This window comes from Lissotriton vulgaris, unplaced genomic scaffold, assembly GCF_964263255.1.
Source record: "Lissotriton vulgaris unplaced genomic scaffold, aLisVul1.2 SCAFFOLD_957, whole genome shotgun sequence".
Lineage (NCBI taxonomy): Eukaryota > Metazoa > Chordata > Amphibia > Caudata > Salamandridae > Lissotriton > Lissotriton vulgaris.
In genome coordinates, this window is record NW_028244518.1 from 107,361 (window position 1) to 130,224 (window position 22,864).

The following is a 22,864-nucleotide window of genomic DNA, read 5'->3' on the forward strand; positions in this document are numbered from 1 at the left end:
TTTAATGATAAAGTTGGATTTTTAAAAACAATTCTGAAAATGCCAATTTTCGAAAGCTGGCATTTTCTATTTGTACCCTTTTGGTGCCTCCAGTCTAATCGTGGGTCATATGATTAGGTGTACCTGGTAGTAGGTCTTTGTGTATTGCTCCCAGACAATGATACAAAGGGAAGATAGCTGTTGGCGAGATGGGCCACACTGAGGTAATGAGCGGGAGGAGCTGTGACCTACCTCACTTGCACATCACAAATCTTTGCCTGGGAACTCTCACAAAGGGTTTGACACTGGTCTTTTGTGACCCCAAATAAGCCTGTGCCAGGACAAGGAGGAAGTGGGTGCCTAACAACTCAAGGGAATAGAAACCCCTAGAAGCTTCCTCTACTTCAAAGTGGGCACCAGATATAAAAATTGGATACTTAGATCTAACTCTCCAGTACACTTCTGGGCCTATGGATTCTGCCAGGAAGAAGTACTGCTGTGCTGCTGAAAGGACTGGCATTAGGCTGAAATGTTGTTCTGAAGGATTGCAGCCCTGCTGTGCTAACCTGCTGGCCTGCTGCTCTCCTGCCTGGGTAAGATGGACTGGACCTGCATCTCTAAACTCAAGAACCCAGGGTGACTTCAAGGGCTAGTTGGCTGGGCTCCAGATCAGAAGCCTTAGGAACAGAAGAGGCTGCAAACCACCTTTAGCCCAGCACCTGTACTCTTTTATCTGTGAGGCCTGCCTTTTTCAATTGGTGCCAGTGGGTCGGATGGTGCTCTGCCAGCCTGTCTGTGGATTCAGCAAAATCAATGCAACTTCTCCATGGTACATCTCTCGCTGAACCAGTGCATTACCGTTGCTGCTCAACACATAACCCTTAGAACTGATGTATCACCACTGCTGCGCAGACTTTCTCAATACAAATACCGAATCGGTAATACCAAATGTTACAGATTCGGTAAAATGTATCGAATTTTTATCTACATCCCATTTACCGATTCTGAAATACCAATAGGTAAAATTCGGTATTTTAGAATTGGTAAATTGGAATTACCTACATCTGGCCCTAAAATCAGTGGATCTAAGTGGGTTCTTGTAGCTGGCTCATGCTCCATTGTAGTTGGTCTGACTTTCTCCCGGTCCAGCAAGACCAAATACCCACAGTTTGCAAACTGTGCATTTTGGTGGTATTTTTACTGAAAACTTTGAAATACATATCTCAGATTCTACTAATTGGTTTTTGTTGTTTCTGTCTTGATTAATTTATTTAAATGTATTCTAGTTTTCTACATTGGTTTAGGATTTTTCAGGTGATGTGTTTTTACTTAATTACTGTTTAAAGTACTGCATAATAGTTTGCCCATTGCCTCTAGGTTAAGCCTGATTGATCTGTTCCAAACAACCAGAGGATTGAGCACAGGTTAATTTGGACTTTACTTGTGACCTCACGATAACAAGGATTGTACTTGCTGCTTGAGTAGGGTTTCATCTTCCTCAGACAGGAATCACATTTCTTACACAGTCTTTCTAGATAAGACCGCTGCCGCGCAGTTATGTTAAGAGGTTCTGGGCTAGTCACATGCGAACAAGAGATCACACTTGATTTTTCACATTTGTGGGCTGAATGTGTGAAATTAACACTTAACTCAGCCCAATACTCATGCGAAGGTACCCTGTTGCAGAAGGGACCCTCAATAATTTGTGGTGACCTGGTGTAGACTTGATGAATTGTCATTTTTCCCAGACTCTCCTATAATCAGGTTTCAGGCCTTTTGTCCTGCCTACCGGGTCAGCATGACCTCCTGCAAATATTTTCATGGTGAGAGGGTGTGTGTGGGACCCATTCTCAAAGATCAATCATGACACTATCAATATTATCCCCAGAAAAACCACCTTATAGGACCAAAGAGTGAGGTGAGTGTTTCTCCCAACACCCTCTGTCCGTTTCTGGAGGGGAGGATGCACCCAGCAAAAGTTCCCAACACGTTCCACATGGGTGGGGGAAAAAAACCATGGAGACTCCTGTGGTGGAAGAGAATACTGTCAGGTTGGCAGGGTGCCAGCCAGAGATCATAGGAATGGGCTTACTCACATCGCACAGGAAGCATATGATGGGTGCCCCAACAGAGGGTCTAGGCACCCAGCATGGAAAAATAAAGTGCTTTGCAAAGCTGTTTTTGTACAAAAACATTGTGGCTTGAGAAAATGGGAAGCCACTAATCAAACATTTGCTCAAGGGGTCGCAGGTATGCCCTTTAAGCCCTAGTGTGGTTTTGAAAATTAGCAGAATCTGGCTTGTGATGGGGCAGGGGCACTACCAACATTAAATAAAGTGTTCTGGGAGTTGTGTTGCAAGGAACACAGCATCACCCATCTGAGTCCCACATATGTTTTCCCCAAGGTCGCCCTCAGTCTTCCAGGGGGTTGTATATGACTCCAGGAGTGGTTGCAAGCATATTTAAATACTCCTGGAGCTATTGCTCATATGATCTGGAGTAAAGAGACCCCTGTTGGTTGTTTCTAAAGCTGCAGTTGCAGCATAATAAAAGAAAGACTAGAGTACACATTGAATTGAATTAATTAAACTTTATTAACAATAACAGTATTGGTTGGGGAATGTTATATGGTTAAAAAGTCATGAAAAGATTTCATTGAAAAGAAGAAAGTTAACAGTCAATCATTCATATTTTAATGATGGTCATGTAACATATTTGGAAATTCTATACTGATAACCCCAAGTTTACTAGTGAGCCATCCCAGGGCTTAATGAGTGTCAATGCAAGGTGGTACTATCCATATTGATTTCAATGGTGTGAAACTGGTTTACTTTGCCAAATTTCTGCTTTTATTAATGTAGTGACACCCTGACAAAGCCTGATAAGCTGACTTATTGACAACGGCAAACCCTTGTATATTGTCCACTGTAAGTGGGTGTTATTGTGGTTATAGGTTTCAAGACTTGATAGGTGTGAAATATGTTACGTGTCACCCACGTTTTGCCATCTCCCTACTTGTATATATTTGTAAATTAATATTTATTATGTAGTAGCATGGTTAATAAAGTACTTTTCCCTTTTACAACCAAACTACTTCTCCTGAGTAGGACTTATACTGCTCTGCTTTGCTACCCTGAGAAAGTCAATTGTTACAATTGTTTCAATGAGTTAATTGTTTTTCAGTTAATAGAAAGTTGCAGACTTAATACTTGTGAAGGAATCACATCCTTCGGAGCTAATGACCCAATTTCTTACAGTCATCATATAAGGGAAGTGATACTAGTAGAAGTCAATACAGGCTGGAGAACAGCAAACATATTATTTTGGTGTTTGGTGTTTCTCTAGTGCAGTATTACATCCCAATTTCCACTTCTACAGATTAGAAGGAGGGATAGCACATTTCCTCGTTTTCGTGTTTTTGTGTTGGTGTGGTATTGTGCTGTGTTATTTTGTTGAGTGTGTCGTGCTGCTGCAATCTCTTGTACTACCGTTTGCAGTACTGTTGAACTGAGCTGTGGTACTCTCCTTTATTGCTCTTACTCTGGTGTGGTTTTGAACTGAGGTGTTGGGTTTTGTGGTGATGCCGTGCCTGTACTGCAGTCTGCCTACTTAAATGTATACAAATTCTCTTTTCACACATTTGCTTCCATAATGCAGTAGTAAAAGTCACACCAAAATTGCCCTCCTTAACACCAAAAGCAGCAGAAACTCCTCATGATATTAGACTGCATTTCTATCTCTTCTCGTTCACAAGCATTTTCTCAAGCCAAATAGTTTTACATTTCAATAGCATTTCATCTCACCCTAAAGCAAGACCATTAACCTCAATATTTGTTATTGCTGTAGTACCTTATCTTTAAACTCAATGGAAGTTATTATTAAATAGGCTCTAAAAACTATGAACCAAGTTTCAACATCTATGATAATATCTAGAGAAGCGATAATTGTATAGTTTATGCTACTGAGCAAAGCGTAAAACAACTGATGGGTTTTTATTTTTAAATCGATTTACAGCCATATAAAAAACATGTGAGACGCCTTTTAATTTGATTTTAGATAAATGCAAACAATTTAGTGCGATATTAAGCAAATCTATAAAGCAGTTCACTGAACATAGCTCAGCAAGGAAGACCAGAGATTTTCGCTTTTTGTTTCAAACTTCTATTATGGTCCCCTATGGAACTATTCCACGACCTTTACTTTATGTGCAAGAATGAACAACTTACTAGAAAAATCGCAGGTCGAATACAAAGTAGTATTACATCTAGGAGTGATATGAAATTCTTTAATGATAAAGCCTGAGTCTATCACAGCCTTTTTCACAAATTCTGCCTCCAAGCATAACATTGGGAATTTGAAGGTTCCGACCATGTAAAAGGTGCATTTAAGGAAAGCAAACATTACGAGACAACCACCAAGGTTTAGCAGTGATGACATACTTTTGAGGGCCTTGCAATAGGCCATTTCATCCCTGCTCAGAAATTCCAAACAAAATTCACTCAAGATGCAGTCAGCTTGAACACGAAGTCCTGGGGCCACCGGGTAAGATTCAGGAAGTTCGGCTTTCACCACATCTTTTATGACTTTTTTCATTTTCTCTTCTTTCTCTGTCCATATTTCTCTGTAAACCACAATTACATAATATAATTACCGGCATGCCATTTTTCCTTCTTAACTCTTATCCGGGCTACTGTTCAAAATATTTTATTGCAATTTACAGAGATAAAATCAGGAACACAGGTAAAAGGCACCTAGTGGGGGTAGAGATGTTAAAGTCTATGATGTTGAATGGCACAACTAAACTATGCCTTACAAATGGTACATTAAGCAGTGTTTTACTTGTTGAAACAGGGCTGAATTCCATATCACATGGCTTAATTCCAAATGTCTTGTGGGAGTGTTCGTACTGATGCGGCACAGCGTATATGCCACTTATGGTATGTGAAATACACAATAACCACGTATATTCTTTCGAATTTGCCTCGCTTGGAATGGAAGCATTCGTTAAAAAGATCCTTCAAGCAAAACTACTAAGAGGAAGATCTTTGCACGTTATTAAAATATAAATATAGTGGCCTAATTTGTAACTTTTATATCACTCAAAGACAACAGTACCTCGACCTTTACTCAACAAAGAAAAGAAAGATTTAGGTTATTCTATATTCCTTTGCACTGATTCAAAGTATTCACAAAAATAACTTGATGTTTGAGTAAATCTACATGCGTGAAGTTGCTCTTATATTTTTGAGTTACTTTACTTCTTTTGGCTATTCACCAATCACAAGTTGAAATTTACTCACAAGTGTAGACTTCCATGTACCCAGCCCCTGGAATAGGGATTGGAGTCAGTAACAACCTCTAATATATTGGTAAATTTACTACTAGTAGTGATTTTACAACGTGTTTTATATTCCGCACAATTGACGGAGACCTACACAATCAGGAAAGAGATCTTCAAATGAGTGAAACATTGGTTTGTTGGTTGAGTGAGGTGTTAACCCTCCTCAAGCAACAGCCACAATCCTTATCAGGATGAACCACAAAAGTCACTAAATTAAACTGTGCATAACTCTCCGGGAGCTTGGCACAAAAGCAACTAGGCTTAACTTAGAGGCTATGTGTAAAGTAGGAGCAACACACAATCAGCAATATATTGAAAACACAACACAAGAAAAATCATAAATCAATTAAAAAAATAGAGTACATTTTAAAAAACTATTTGACACCAAAACAGCCATGTAAAAAATTAAAAATCAAACGTTCCACAGGGCCTGATACCCATTTGGGGAAAGACTGCTGAACAGGGTTTGCTGCTATGGAAAAGAATGTCAGTCAGGCCACGAAATCAGCCCTTACTGGTGATACAAGACCTCTGACCTTCTGGTCAGGGACCTGCTCTCGCCCTGAAACTCTGCTCCTAAGTGCCACCGCTCACGCACTGTGCTCTGCTTCCCAGGTGGGTGTTGAGGCCCTCCGCCACCCACAGGCTCCTGTCTATGCCTCATCCCTGGTGGTCCAGTTGGGGAGCATTGCTCTTCTGCTGGCCCTTCCTGCTGCCCCGTGGCCCCTCCCCCTGCCGGTTCCCGCCTCCTGCCTCCCGCATCCCAGCTGCTCTTCCCTCCCCCTCCTCTACTTAATGGCAGCCGCTGCGCGGTCGCACCCAAGGCACTTCAAAGGCAAGCCTGTCTGCTCCCAACCACGACCAGCACCAGGAATCCTGGATCTATGACCCTCCACTGCTACAACTCCGCCGCCCTCCTCACACTCAACCCCAGAAGAAACAACAACTGCCAGAGATCGACGCCGAACACCACCCAAGTTCTCCTACCTACACTGCCGACAATCCTTCATCATCAACAGCCCACCCACAATCACTGAAGCCACGTCGAACTCCTGCATCACCAAAGCCCTGACGTGCATACTCCTCAACATGCGCTCTCTCCACAAACACGACACGTTGATCTGGGACCTGCTCAACACCATTTCACCAGACATCACCTTCTTCACGGAAACATGGACCAACGCCACCTCTGCCCCGACACTGCCACCGCCATCCCAGACAGATACAAGATCCAAAGAAAGGACCGCCCCAACAACCAAGGAGGAGGACTCACCATCGCACATAAGAGCTCCCTTCAACTCTCCACCTTCAGCACAAACGACCCCCTCTCCAACACAGAGCACCTCCACTTCCAGATCCAAACCAGCCGCAGAACAATGCTGCAAGGGGCCCTTGTCTGCAGATCCCTGACCATCACACCTTCTCTGCCACCACCATTGCTGACTTTGTCGCACCCCACGCCATCTCCTCCATGGACTACATACTTATAAGAGACCTGACCTTCCACCTCGACAACTGCAGCAACACCGACTCCACCACCCTCCTTGACAACCTGGAGAACCTCAGACTGAAGCAGCTCGTCACAACCCCCACCTACAGAGCCAGACACACCCTCGACCCCATATTCGCAGGAGGGACTAACATACACTTCAGCCACACAATGCAGCCCCTCTGGACAGACCACCACTGCATAAACTTCACCTTCATCACCACCACCGCACCCAAACGTGCTCCTTGCCTGCCACAAAGGAACTGGAGCAAGATCACAGAGGAACACCTCAACACCACCCTCCTCCATGACCCCCCCCTCTGCCATGACCAACGCCAACTCCAGAGCCAAAGAACTACACCGCTGGATCGCCAGCTGACAAGCTCACACCCCTCTGTCACCCTGTCAAACAATGCCCCATGAAGGCCGCCTGGTTCACCACCTACCTCCAAGAAGCCAGGCACTCCTGCAGACACCTTGAGAAGCTCTGGTGAAACAGGAAGACCATCGAAGACCAGAACAATCACAGGAATGCCATGAATGAATATCACCAGCGCCTAAGAGCCCCCAAGTGGACCTTTATCAAGAACAAAATCCATACCAACGCAAGTAACACAAAATAACTCTTCAACATCATATAGCAGTTCACCAAACCCCCCTGCGAAGCCACGGACATCTCACCATCTCAGGATCTCTGCAACAAGCTCAGCTCCTAACTTCCACCTGAAAATCAATGCCCTCTCCGACAACTTCAGCGAACAGACTCCAAACACCACGCCCTCTCCACCACCGACAACCAGCCGACCATCACCACCTGGAAACCTGCCACCACTGAAGACACCACCATGACCATGAAAAAACCCACTCAGTAGCCCCCACTGACCCCTGCCCACCCCACATCTACCACAGAGCCACTGCAGCAATAGCACCCGAACTAGGCCGGACCATCAACGCCTCCCTCTAATCTGGCATCGTCCCTGATGACTGGAAGCAGGCAGAGGTCAAGCCCCTCCTCAAGAAACCCTTGGCCGATCTGACGCACCTGAAAAACTACCGGTCCATCTCTCTCCTTCTCTTCGCAGCCAAAGTCACAGAGAGATTTATCAATGCCCAGCTGACCACCTTCATCGAAGAGAACGCCATCCTCGACTCGAGTCCGGATTTCGTAGCAACCACAGCACCAAGACCAACCTCCTTGCAGCCACAGATGACATCCGCATGCTACTCGACCAGGGCCACAATGTGGCCCTCATTGTACTAGACCTCTCTGCAGCCTTGAACGACGTCTCATACTGCACTCTCGCAGCCAGACTCCATGAGGTCGGTATATGAGAAACTGCCCTCGACTGAATCCGTTCCTTTCTCTCTGGCAGAACCCAAATGATCAGACTCCCTCACTTCCTCTTTGAACCTACAAAGATCAGCTGTGGTCTCGCTCAGCCCCACGCTCTTCAACATCTACATGGCCCCCCCTCGCCACCATCCTCAGACAGCATGGGCTCAGCATAGAATATTACGCAGACGATACCCAATTCAATCTCTCTCACGAAGACCCCAGACTCAGCTTCCATGAAGGAATGAAACATGTTGCAGCCTGAATGGGTAACAGCTGCTTAAAACTGGACTCATAGAAGACAGAGGTCCTCGTCCTCGGACCCTCCCCCACTGTGTGGGACAGCTCCTGGTGACCCCCTTCCCTCAGAAACCCACCCACCCCGGCGGACCACGCCTGGAACCTCGGCATCATTCTAGACTCCTCTTTCACCTTGACCCGCCAAATCAACGCCGTCGCCTCCACCTGCTTCAACTCCCTCTGAATCCTCCGCAAGACCTTCAAGTGGATCACCCCTGAATGCAGCAAAGCCGTCACCCACACACTCGTAAGCAGCAGACTGGACTACGGCAACTCCCGATTTGCCTGCATCAACAAAACACGTTACACAAGCTCCAAACCATCCAGCACACCTCTGCCAGACTCGTCCTTGGAACCCCACGACACAAGCACATGACCCAGCACCTACGAGACCTTCACTGGCACCCCATCAAGCAGAGAGTAACCTTCAAGCTACTCACCCACACCTACAAATCCCTCCATAACATCGGACCCAAATACCTCAGCAAAAGAGTCTTCTTCAACGTACCCAAAAGGAACCTCTGCTCCGCCGACCTCGCCCTGGCAGAGATCCCACGCATCCGCAGATCCCGAGCAGGCAGAATTACCTTCTCCTAAGTCGCAGCTAAGACCTGGAACAGGCTCCCAGTCAACATCAGAAGCTTCCCCACTCTGAACACCTTCAGAAAGGGCCTCAAGACCCGGTTCTTCAAATGATCTGGAGCTGAACCCCCCCCCTCTCCCCCCAGCACCTTGAGACCCTCACGTGTGAGTAGCGCACTTTATAAACCCCCGAATGATTGATGGATTGATGCACCTTGGGCAGATGTACAGGCAGGTTGGTCTTGGTCTCCTCTTGGTTCTCACAGTAGTTTTTAGTCAAAACATTTTTCACGTCCCAAGTTTGAGATTTGGGGTATCTAGGCACCTCTAACACCATAACGAAGAGTCCAGACCCGAAGGGCACCACTCGGGGGAGGGGGGGAGAGAGAACTCACTGAGGTTGTGTCCAGGTGTCAGTTTAGGATGGTTGAAGACTTTTCTGTTCCTGAGGCGCTGATCAGGAGGCCAGCCGACTAGCCCTTGAGTCTCTCTGGTAGCCCTGGGGTAAAGCAGTGGGACAGGGCTCAAGAAGTAGAGCAAACCTGTGAGGGTTCAAGAGAGACAGGCCAGAGGCAGCAACGCAGTTCTTCCATGCATAGCAAAGCAGTCTTGTGTCATACACAGCAGGCTACAGGAGTGGGCAGTTCTCTGAGAGTTCTTCCGCAGGTCCTAAAAGTGAACTGAAGGGTGGGTCACAGGGTCACATTTTTCTACCTTGTGCCTTCTTTGAAGTAGGAAATGTTTCTAGAGAATACCCTTTGTAGTGCTTGACGCTTTCTGCTTTCCTTGCCTTTGCTCCACAAGGCTGAATGAACAATGCAGGGGTGACAAGGCCTTTGTGTGAAGGCAGGACACAGCCTATTGATTTGCAAGTGGGGCTATGCCCAGCTCTGTCGCCCCCCCATCCTGACACGCTCTGTCGCCCCCCCATCCTTACACACATACCTAATCCTTTTATTGTATAGCTAATCAAAGTTCAACTGCCAACTTCACCCATTCATGTGACCCAGTAACAGGCTGCAGGCACCCAATAGTTATGGCAGGAAAATGTTGTAGCTTAAAATCTGACTTTACTAATGATAAATGTTTAGCTGTTCCCAATAAAGAAGTTAACACTTAATCACTAAACACTAAATCAGGGAGCCTTATTTATAATCACTTAACACTCATGTTCAGTATCTGTGCCCTAAGCCGAAAGTGTCAACCACCTTTTCTTAGGTAAGGTCAATGCACCTTGTTGAATGCTTTCTCTGAGTTGGCAGAGAAGAGCAAATAATCCATTTTGGCCCTCTGTACCTTGTTGAGGAGATGAAATACTATTTTTATAGTTATCACAGTCCCCTTTCCCTAGAGTAAATCATGCCTGTGTTGTGTAGTTTCTACTCTATGGTATGAACTGCGCATTTGTGGACAGCATAACCATTGAAATTGTGCCAGGCTGATTATATGCACCCCCTCAGGATATGTTGTCATACAGGCCAGATAGCTTACAGTGCCACCATAAGTACAACTACACCAAGGTGGGTAGCAAATTGCTCTGGCAACCACTGAACATGACAACCCTGATCCCCCCAGGAATCATGATAATAGATCTAGAACCTTTTGCTCAGTCACTCTTGCTCTCATATTTTCATAGCAGTACAGAAGGAATACACAGAGGAAAGTTTTCAATGTTTATTGAACCAACGTGATTTTTGTATAGAAAATATCTTCCGCAATGGTCAATAGACAGAAGCAGATGAAAGTTATGAGAATTACCAAGACAGTAAACAGAATAAAAAGTTTCACCATTGTAATAAGACAATCTATATATGCAAGCATATAAAACAATATAGAAAATTGAACATACTCCTATTATGCAGTCCCTATCCTAGGGCGTATGTGTGTTCTGCCACGAATCTCTGTACTGACTGATCCAACGCCAGTTACCTGAAGGGAAAGAATGTAAATCCCCATCTTGGTCTCGAGCTGGGCACCATTACAGAGATATCAGCAAGCTGCTGGGCCAAAGTTTCAGAATGTAGAGACTTCACCAATGACAAAAAAGCGCTCCTCTAACTAAATCCAGAAATGCTTATTTATTTATGATAAAGAGCATCCTTGCGATACCTGTGCAAGCCAGCATAATTATGGTCTATACATATCCATGTCGCCCTGTGGATGAAAAATAGACCCACTTTTGCAGAATAGGTCTAGCGGCCTCGTACATGTTGTTCAAAGAGTCATGATAATGGTCTTGTGAAGTGGGATCTGTAAACGAAGCAGTTTCAGAGAAACAAATCCAACATTGTTGCGCAGGCAAAAGTGTGTAAAAGGTTGCTGTGTTAAATGAAAGGCAACTTAAGAAGCATGTTCATGGTAAACAAAGGCAGCATTTCTACATGGGCGCAACTAGAACACATAACTCCATTGACAGGCAATATTTTGATTCTTGGTTTCTCCTACCACTTTCAAGATCAGGATTTGCTATTGCATCATTTTGTCCGGTAGTTAAACTTACACAATTCTCCAGGGCCAGTGGTTTCAGAAAAATAGAATTCAAAGCACTTTAGTTTTTACATTCAGTGAGAGAATAGAGCTGTTCTAAATCCCTCAACTTTGAGCATGGATTCCGCAAAGTGAAATATTAGATTTTGCTCCAATGTCTTCAAATCTGTGAGTCTGGTCACAAGTATTAGGCATATTTTGAAACTGATCATGCAATACAATTTAGAAGCCAAGTCACTTTTCTTCTCCCATATGCCACGAAATTTCTTACTTTCTTTCTTTTTCTGATTAATCAGTGGAGAGTGCATTTCAGCCTATGGCTATTCTAGGCATACCTGAGCAGATGGGCAAGAGGGGTGGCCCAGTAATGTGTCTTTTGGTCTCAGACTGGCCTTTCTTGGCCCAGTTTTCACCTGGGAAATGAACACAATTTGAGGCATTTTCCTAGCCACACTTAACACGTCCCATGTCACTGTTCACTTTCTTTTAATACCATGCACTGGCTTCTTGAATAAAAATAGTTTATCGTCAAGTTTAATTTTTTTTAGATCACCTCTCACCACCTCACGGGCCAGCACTCCGCTTTAGAAGTGCATCCCTGTCTTCAGGTGTATGCCCGCCCTCTATCAAATGAAGTTTTTAGAGGGCGAGGACAACCTATGATGAAGCATGATACCGGGTGGTGTGTGAGGCCAGTCTGTCACTTTTTGCGAGATGCCCCTACTGGTAATGCACCTCAATAGAAATCTGTAGGATATTGTAGGGACCCAAACAAGGGGCAGCCCATTTTGTGTATATATTTTCCTAGCCTCACCATATCCTGTGTAGCAAGCAGGATTTTGTACCTGTAAGTCCTGGGTCTGCCACTCACTCCAGCAGCAATTAGTGAGGTGTCCTGCGCTGCGGGGAAGTGAAGGCAATTTGAAACTTTTCCTGGTGCCACCTCTTCCTGTGTAACCCAGTGGCAAGGGAGCTGCCCCAGGACTGGTTTGGACTGGCCATAATTGTTTGTTTGGAGTGACCACAAGGGATGCTTTACCCATTTCTACAGCCACACTTTTGGGGGACTAGGACCATCCTGCCAAGACAATCCAATGAAGAGACTTTACTGCTGTGCCAAAGATCCAGGTTTCCCCTGCTATATTCTTCTTGCAAGCAGCAAACCTAATCCAGCAGGACCTCACAGCGAAGTTGTTCAGCCTTGTGGGGCCCTCTCAGCTGTTGCCTGCAACTGTTCCTTCACTGAGGATTTTTGACTTCCATCTTAGAGACTAAGTCTAATGGTAAAACTGTTTACTGGCAAGAACCTGGATCCTGTTTCTAACAAATTCTCAATCATTTGTTAACCTCAAACCTTACCCTTCAATCAGATGACCTTGGTTAGAACCTAATGCTTTTTGGCACTGCTCTATTATGGACAGTAAACTTTAAAAATTCACATCTCTGGTTCTACTTATTGGATTTTTGTCATTGTTATGTAATTTTAATGGGATTATGTTTGTTGCGAATTCACTTTATTGCTGTTTGAGTGCTGCATACATATTTTACACAATGCTGATACATTTTGCCTGGCTGCTTTTGTGCAAAGGTACCAGAGGGTTAAGCACAGGCTTACTAAGTGACTTTTGTAGTTCATTCTGACAAGGATTGTGGTTAATATTTGAGGTAGGTTCCCCCCCCCCCCACACCCACCCGACTAAATCTCCAATTTCTTACTCTTTTCACCTGGGTCCATACCCTACCATTGAAAAATGTGTAAGCTGTAGTAACCAGAGGTTTGATAAAACCTTTGAAAACAGGAAAGGCACAAAAACTAGGAGGGTGAAGCAGGACCTGCAGAAATAATTAAATATAGAACAAGTAGAGAATGTGGTAGGCTCTCAATTATCAAACTTATCTGGAGTATACTGTTACTGTAATGTAGTTGAAAATAATCTATTTAAGCTATCTACACTTACTGAGAAAATTGATCAAAACAGAGAAAAGCCCGTATGAAGAGAACTGTCAGTTCTACTGAGTGCAGTGCAAGCTGATAGAGATATGTCTCAGTCTGCAACAGGTATACTTTAGACCTGTGTGAAATTTTAATTATGCGGGAGTAATTTGAGTAATTTCCACAATTTCAGACTACACTTCAGATGCAAAATTACTGGAAATTTCACAATTAGTCAGTTTGCATAAATATTGAGTAATGTGGCACAAACGTCCTAGTTATTAAGCGTTATTGACTGATGGCTGCTGCTGTTCATATTCTGTTGTGATTAGCTCAATTTTTTTACCGGAAAATGGCTCCAACGTCCATTTTGGATGCAATGGTACAATTCTGGCTATGAAAATAGTGCTAGATGTAGGGCTCTGGTCATCCCATAGTTTAGTATATTCTCACATATGTTGGTGTCATTTGGTGTAATTAAAGTACAGCAAATTGTACACCAATCGCTAGGAGATGTGATGTCAATGTCGACATCTGTACTGGTGGACATAATTTACTTTAAATTCCCAAGAACATGCCAAGGATTTGTTTAAGGTACTGCAAGGCTTTTTAGAAAATGAGTGTATTCCAATCACTCAATTGTTTGGAATCAGATATTCCTGGGAACATAAATGTGGTAATTACAACTATTCATCAAGAAGTGCCATTGATTCAGAGCGATTTGTGTATCCAACTATACCAGATTAGAAATAAGTGTAATTCAATAAATGACTGAGCGAAATCTGTGCTGAATAATTTATGTCCAAACTGTGGAGAAGAAGTAGTATTGACTTTACATATTAGGAAAAGGAGGTAATATGCTGTCTTGATACTGCACAGATATGGAGCTGATGGCACATAACTTAATGCTGATCTCACAAACTTTAAAATTGATCAGGTATCAAAGGGTGGGGTAACATATACCACTGGTGGTATCATTTTACATGAGGGTCCGAACATCAGATCAGGTTACTACACAGTCTCTTTAAAGACTAGGTCTGGATAGTCTCAATGTAACAACACTTGTCTTACATTTAGAAACAGATTACCAAGTCTCCTACTTCTGTAACAAAAATTCTAGAAAATATATAGTAGTCTGCTTTACACTTAGTATTATATTGAGAGTTATTCAGAATGTTTTGAGTCAAGAAGATGTAAATGAGTCACCACTCTTGCAAGGACGCACAACAACAAACTTCCACCACCTTTACTCTTATAAAACAACTATATACATGCTGACATAAAAGAACATTAAATAATAATTAAAGGTATCCTCCCCAAAAAATGGAATACCTAAAATGGTCTTGCTAGGCAGCATGATGATATTAGGAGCAACATCCGAATTAGAGTCTAATTTTGTTTTACACTACGTATGGGCTTTTTAAGAAACATTTTACTTTTTGTACACATGTATTAAACAGATAGAGGAACTGATGGCTGATAGATAGTAATGTGCAGTATCTACTCTTTACAGTTTATAGTCTGATATGAACAGTTATTATGTTGTTTTATTAATTCAAAAGATTATTCTCCTTATAGTTCAGGGATGTCAATCATTACATTGAAATGTTAGAAGTTTTAAACATGTAATGGTTCTTATAAATGGCATATGAATTTATTCATAAAAATGGCATAGTCTAAACAACAAATAATTGTTTTATGTATTATCAATATGTCGATTATTACTATCAGACTATTTTACAAAAACTGTTCCTTTAGATGATCAAGCCCATACTATGGATGCCCTCTTTTTTCTGTAAAAGATTTCACGGAAGTCCTACTTTTTCAAACAAGCACAGCCCAGTAGGTGAACAAGTCAGTACTGGCTAGTGCCTTCACTTTGTACTGAACTCATGACAGAGAATACACTCCCTTTATACATGAAAGCCCCATCACTTAGTCATATCCATACTACCCACACTCTGCTCCTTGTTCAAATATCTTTATGGAGACATATTCTCTACAAACACTTAATGTTTTTTTGGTGGCCAAGTTGCTAATGCACAAACCATTTGCCTCAAGAGGCTCAAGAATTATTGGATGGGCAAGGCCTTAGCATGCAGTGTTTGCCTTTTACAGAGGTGTTCTCAGAGAGGTGCCTCAGTTCAGACATCCAATCCTCAATATATGGTAAATGCAGTATTATGCACCATATTCATCTTGTAGAGAAGTGGACAATGAATTGTATAGGGTTGTTGTTAAAAATATATTGTGATAAAATGCAAATAACAAGTTTTGAATGCCTCATCATGATATTTTATATTTTTGACTACAGAGAAGAATTGAACGAACAACAACTACAGAAGAGGAAATCATGTTTTAAACATGTATATTGAAACAAGTTAATATAATATAAGACCTTCAGTATTTGAATTAAGATGACAGTCTATGCTTAAAAATTAATGAGAAATCAGCAAATCTGCACTAACAAGAAGAACATATAAAGTACAATTAAGGTGAAATTGGTATGTAATAGTGTACTGCTGCTTTAAGTTTTCTGATGAATGATATAATGTGCTTTACAGGATATGCTTCTAATATGCACAAATTTTGCCCGGACAGGGCAGTACCACAAAAAACTTTACAATGCACATCATTTGCCCTGTACAGAGGTCTTTATAGATAGGCCAGTTTTTTTCCAAGCCCTATTATGCACAGCCTTCGCTTTGTAGAGAGGTCTTTGGGGACAGGCTAGTTGCTTACTAACCTCTACTACACAAAGCCTTTGCCCTGTATAGAGGTCTTTGCAGACAGACCAAAGCCTAGTATACATAGCCTTCACCCTATAAAAAGGTGTTTGTGGACATGACAGTCACTCACTAAACCTTACTACATGCATCTTTGCCCTGTGTAGAGAGAGGTCTTTACAGACAGGCTGTACCTTTCCAAACCCTATCACACTCAGCCTTTGCACTGTAGAGAGGTCTTTGTGGGCAGGCCAGTCCCTTACTAAACTCTATTACGCACAGGGCCTTGTTCACACACTGCAATTTGTTATGTATTTTTAGTGCTACAGTGGTACTACAAAACTTACTACAAAGTGATATTTACAAAATTATCTTTTGTAGTAACTTACACTTTTGAGTAAGATTAATACTTGTTGGTGTTCAAAAACTGCATGTTTGTATTAACTTTCGCTTTTGTAGTACTGTACACTTTTGTTATTTTCTATTGGAGTGTGTTGTACTACCAGTGGTTGGCTATGTGTAGTCCTAGACTTACTAGAAAACTGTAATCTACTACTTAAGTGCAGTTTGTGAATACCTAAAAGGGTAAACTTACTCAAAGTGTAAACCTAATGAAAAGTGTAAGTTATCTTTGTGAATCAGGCCCATAGTGTTCGCTCTGTACAGCGGTATTTGTGAGCAGGCCAGACCCTCAGCAAACCTTGCTACTCACAGCTATCATCTTGTACACACACATAAGTGCTCACACACACACACACATGCTCTGATGTAAGACACACATACACCAAAACCACTCTTGTTGACACTTACACAAACGCATATCCTCATAGTCATAAACATATACCACACATTCATACTTTGACATACACTTAAGACACACATGCACACTCACCCATACACACCCTCACACACATATACAGGCACACACTATCACAAACCCAAGCAGATAGGAACACACTTTTGTGGTAGCACATACACACATACTCACACACATATACTCGGACATACACACACACACACACTTTCGAACACACACACACACAGCTAAATACACACTCTGACATACACACACCCACATACACTCATACATATACATACCTACACAGATATAGCCTGACACAGTAACGCACAGATGCACAGACACACACACACTCACATACACACTTGCACGCACACACACAGCCTTTTGCAGACTATTTACATATAGAAACATAAAGATACATGTCAAACAACATGATTTATTTCTACTTCTGAACTAAAACAGGTGGTTTTTATAAGAGATTTTCTTTTTGTTTTTCAACTTTTTTGTCATCTCTGAAAAATGTGATTTAAATTAAACTGCAAAAAGAGTATCAAAACATGCAGGTTATTATGGAAAATCTTTTTTTACTCCGTGGGACATTTCTGCTCCCTAATACGTTTGTTGCACAAGGAGGTTGACTGCTCTCTAACTACAACAATAGGCTTGCACATTCCAAAGTATATAACCATCCTTTTTTGGTTTCACAAGTTAATTTCCTGTCCCTAATCCAAATCCTCTGTGGTAACAGATTCCCAGGAGCCACAGTTACTGTATACTAAGTTGATGGCTGTTCCCTAGCTTGTTTTCTTTGGGCTCGAGCTAGGTATCATGTGTCAATGGTTCACATCGGTTTCTACAAGCCTGTGGTACATAGCAATGTTTTTCTAACTATTTCCCCAGCAGAATTGTTTGTGGCAGATGTTGCACTCCACTACTATGTCTACCACATTTTCTTACTGAATGGAATCTTGAAGAACTTTCACACCAGGGATTCATTCTTTGGCAGATGAATCTTTTGCTCCTCTTCCTCCACCAGGACCACTCTCTTCTCGCCTGATGTCATTTTAACACTCCCTTTCCAAATTACAAAACAATTGTCAAAATAAAATGAGACAGGCTCAGCACATCAACTGGCAACAGCGAAGCTCTCTATCAAAATGATTTTCAAAGGGGTGGTAATCCTGTAAATGAAGAGAGAGACAGTGATTTTAACCACTCAAAATTGGTGTATGGGCGTGTCATCAGTTTTGTGGACCTCTTGCAATACACCATTAGGACAGCAAAAATAAAAAAAGACAATATTTACACAAAACTCTTAGGAGATCTTCATACGCTGTCCCAGATATTAAACCTCTAAGCCTGCACTTTAATAAAAATGATTCTTTCATAGTAAAAACAACTTTTTAGATATTACGGCAGTCTCCTAGTATGATCGCAAGACTCAGAGCAAGAAGTAATATCCACTCAAAGTTCCTCTGGGGGCTTTTTATTGGCTATGTGATAGGTGAGATTCTTGTGATATGTTTGTGAGAGAACTAATGGACCTTGGAAAGGCCAACAAAAAAAACACAACAATATTTCATAATTTGTTTTATTTATTACAAATTAAAATAATGTCATTGTAAAATTAAATTAGAAAATACTTTACAACAATAACAAGAATCCAGTGAAAAAACTTTGGCACAGTAATAACATCTTACTTTATGGCAATAAAACCTCTGAAATTCACTGTAAAAAACCACAGAGGTGAATGTGAAGTTATTGGTAGGGCTAGAAAACAAAACGTAACTTTTGTTAAACAAAACGTCCCTGTAAAGTCACTCAAAAACTAAAGGTTAAAGGAATGTTATAGTTAGGTGAAAAGTTCAGTCAAAATAAGATTTTTTAAACTTAAAAAAACACTGACGTTCGCCAGTTATAGCTCTACAAATTAGCTATAATCACTGATTATGACTTCACATATAACATCATTCATTACATGTTGAATTTCATCATTGATGACATCACTGATGGCATCATTCAAACTACTACTGTTAAATGTATTCTTCAAGTCAGTACAGTATCTCAAAAATGTATGTAAGTAGTAAATGGTCCATAATTATGTAAAGCATAAATTACATGAACATTACTAGGCACAGTCTTCAACCTGTGTCCAATTGTTCACAGAGAGCACACTCTCTCCAGACACCTAAGCTTCATTAAGTAGCCACATTACTACTACATACAGTCTTTACCCTAAACCCAACTATTGACACAGACTTTCCTCTATCCAGTCACCCAAACACTGTTAGAAGTTAAAGCCTCTACTACACATACTCTCCACCCTTTGATCAACCTTTCAGGGAAAGCCCACTATTTCCAGACTCTCAAGGCCCGTTCGTTCGTCAAACACCTACTACACATATGTACCACGCTGTGCTGAAATTTTCACAGAAAGTTCCCTACCTCCAGATTCTCAAAACCTGTTATGCAGTCAAGCCCTTACTATGCAATCGCTGTGTCCCATGGACAACTCTTTATGGAGAGCCCACTCCCTTTACACATCCAAACTCAGGGGCTTATTAGGATTGCGGATTTTCTGCATCCTCTGGGCCGGTGGAAGCCACCTCCGGCCTGGAGGATGCGTAAAATCTGCAGAGGACCCACCAAAGACCCACCGCCACATTAGGATGGCTGGTGGGTCCTGGTTTCCGTCCGCAGCTTTTCCGCCGCGGTTGGCTTACAACCGCGGCGGAAAAGCACTAATATGGTGACAGTGTCTCTCAGACACCGTCAGCCAGATTAGGATGGGCTCTGATACATGCTTTTCCACGGCGGGTTTTCCGCCGTGGAAAAGCATGTGGAACTTCACTGCAGGGGCCCGTTGCGGGCCCCCTAGGTGAAGGGGGGGCGTGGGGGGTGCAGATGGGGGGTCCTATGGTACCCCCCAGCATTTGTATGCAGAAAGCGGCAGGCACCGCACGGTGCCTGCCACTTTCTACATACAAATGCAATGTGTGCATTTTTAACACTGCTGCGGGTGCAGCTTGAAGCCGCACCCGCCGCAATGTTAAAAATAGAGGATGTGACCGCCAGAGTGGTGGTCACATCCTAATTGCACAGGAGGGAACTCCGCATGCCATGCGGAGGTTCCCTCCTGCTCTGGGATTTAAGTTTTACAGCTTTAATTCAGTCAAAATGGCTAAAACGGTCCACATTTGTGTCAGAAATAAGAAATGTAGTACTCTAGTTGTTTATTAGAACTCTGTAGGAGGCTGCAGTAGCACACTGGGGAAACAAGTGACTGGGTTCAGCTGCTGCTGGACGTACACGTTTTACACAGTATTTCAGACTTTTCTTCTTACATGGCTGAGGAAGACAGTGTGAATTTACAGAAAATATGTTCCTGTTTTTGTTTCTAGATCTCCTAAAAAAATCATTAGAGAAAACAGTTTTCCCTCAGGCATGGTTGACCAAATCCCAGCAAAGGATCAGCATTGTACAAAGGGTAAAAACACCTTAAAATATGCCACAATTCTTAAAATTATTATGGCACCACCAACAAATAATTTATATTGTGACTACAATCTGTTATCACCTTTTTTAGGTGCTCCCTTGGTGACCCTCATAAACAGGCTTTCTCTACAATGCATTTCAGTGAGAGCAATGTCCCAGAGTCCTGAAATATCTATCAGAATGAGTTGTGGCCAGCCAATCAAGTGGAGGGGGGCTCTTTTGGACCCCCAACATGGTCTTTGTGGCGAGGGTGAGCTAAACCTGCCGTCGTATATGTTCTTTTGATTAATTTTCACAAAACAGGGACAATATTCCTGAGTCCTTCAATGGGAGCCACAAGATATTCTCCAAGTTGTGACCAACCAGTCAGTGTTGACTAGTCCCATTTAAAGTGGCAAATTAGAGCATATTTGGACATGTCCTGTGCAGATCTCTAATTTCAAAACCTTAGGTCCTCAAACATTCCTGAACAGATTTATGCAATTCAGAAAAAAACACAGTTTCTCACTAAAGAGCAAGCTTTCTGCCAAATTTGTTGTCATTCAGTTCATCCTTTTTTTCTGTGTTGTTGTCTAAAATTTCCTATTGCAGTTGCATGGGAAAATGCTGTTTTGGATCCCCCCTTTTTTCCCGTCCCCCACTTGATGGATCACTCTTAAACTTGCTATGAAGGAGCTGATTTAGATTAACTATTTTTGGAAACTTTAGAGGAAATTCATCAAACGACAAAAAAACAGCTGAGCAGAATTACATCAAATATTGCCGAAAGATAGATCTTTCATCAGAAAGTGCCCTTTTCATGATTTAAAGTAAATCTGTTATTCTGTTTTTGAGAAATTAATCTTCAAAATGTATATGTCTGGACAATTGGGAATGCAGGAGTCCAGCAGGAACTCTGCTGGCATGCAACTTTAAATGATAGAGCAATCTGATTGGGTAAGGGGACTTTTTCACACACCTACTGCCTCGCTCCTGCGGGAGTGAAAAGTGCTTGCAATTTCAGTTGGAGCCCAAGTTCTTATTCGCTGGCCACAACATGAAGAGAAATGTTGCGGCAGCCATTACAGGACATGTTGATTTAACCACTCTGTTCTGAAAATAATATAGTAGGATATAAGAGTGCATGGTAGGGGTACCTTGTCTCCTTGGACCATGTGGGTGGCTCCTGGGGTCAAATTAAAATATTTATTTGGGAGGCATTGGGATCTTTAGGGAGTCGTGCAACTTCCGGGACTCTTGCTTGAGTACCACAGGATTGGGAAAATAAATGTTGTTTAAAAGTTGGGGTTGATATCTGTTGGGTTGGGGGGGGGGGGGGGGTTAGCCAGCCACACAGCCAAATATGCATCACTGGGCATACTGTGGTCGCACTGTGCATGAGAAGGGCACAAGTTATAGTTACTTGAATTAACTATAACTGGTGAATTTTAGTGTTTGTTTTGTTAAAAATAGTACATTTTAACTGGCATGTTCACCTTACTATAACATCACTTTAACCTTTTTCAGTGATTTTCAAGCATTTTCTATTTTTAAAGTAAGGTATTCTTACCATACCTAACTATAACTTCACCTAATCTTTTGTTTTTCTGTGAAAATATATCTATATGTAAAAGACACAAGTAAACTGCAATTATTGTTATAAAATTAAATGGAAAATACCCTCCATAAATCATTGCTCCCTCAAATGCAATGAAAACAACAACTCACAAACCAAGAGCAATGCTCATGAACTCTTCAATGATGTTACAAATGACCTTAAAGTGATATTAACAATCTCACTACTTACATGACATATAACCTTATACTCAACATGATGAATGACATTACTAGGGATACAGTATGATCACTTTGTTTGTATATGTGTGGGGGTTTGCTGTGTGAAAACATCCTACTTTTTGTTACTGAGGTCATAAGTATTGTATTGTATGTGGAAATAATATGAGAAATTAGTTTTAGAGATGCTCCTGACTAAGAGTGTTTTAGTTAACAATGAGTTCTAATTTCTGTAAGCATCAGTTTGAAGAAGGTGTTACATTTATTGGTATTAAATTTACTTAATTATATGCACCTTGTCGGTTGAGATCTTCAGAATGAAGAAAGCAACATTTGTTTACACATTCATATTTAACCCCTTGCGTGCTGATGACAGAACGGTTCCGTCATCAGCATCGGTTGAGCTGTGCTGATGACGGAACCATTCCGTCATGACTCCGCCCGCGCAAGGCGGAGTCAGCACAGGCGGAAAATACGCCCCGCACGCAAGGGGTTAAATCAATCTTCTGGACATTTGAAGTGTGGTAAGCACCCATTGCAGAAAGAAATATCAATTTTGCAATAGTGGTGAATACATGTGACTCTTAGAACATTTCAAAAGCTTTCCGAATTAAAGTTTACCCT

General features: G+C 42.1%; 1 protein-coding gene across 1 annotated transcript in view; it reads right to left on the reverse strand.

Annotated features, from left to right (window-relative positions):
* Nucleotides 1-3,979: 3,979 nt before the first annotated feature.
* The window catches only part of LOC147667206 (nicotinamide N-methyltransferase-like), a 192,502-nt gene continuing 173,617 nt past the window's right edge, over nucleotides 3,980-22,864 (reverse strand). The window contains exon 3 of the mRNA XM_086948850.1: nucleotides 3,980-4,600. Within this exon, the coding sequence (XP_086804976.1) occupies nucleotides 4,162-4,600 (439 nt within the window). The 3' untranslated portion in view covers nucleotides 3,980-4,161. The remainder of the gene's footprint in view (nucleotides 4,601-22,864) is intronic.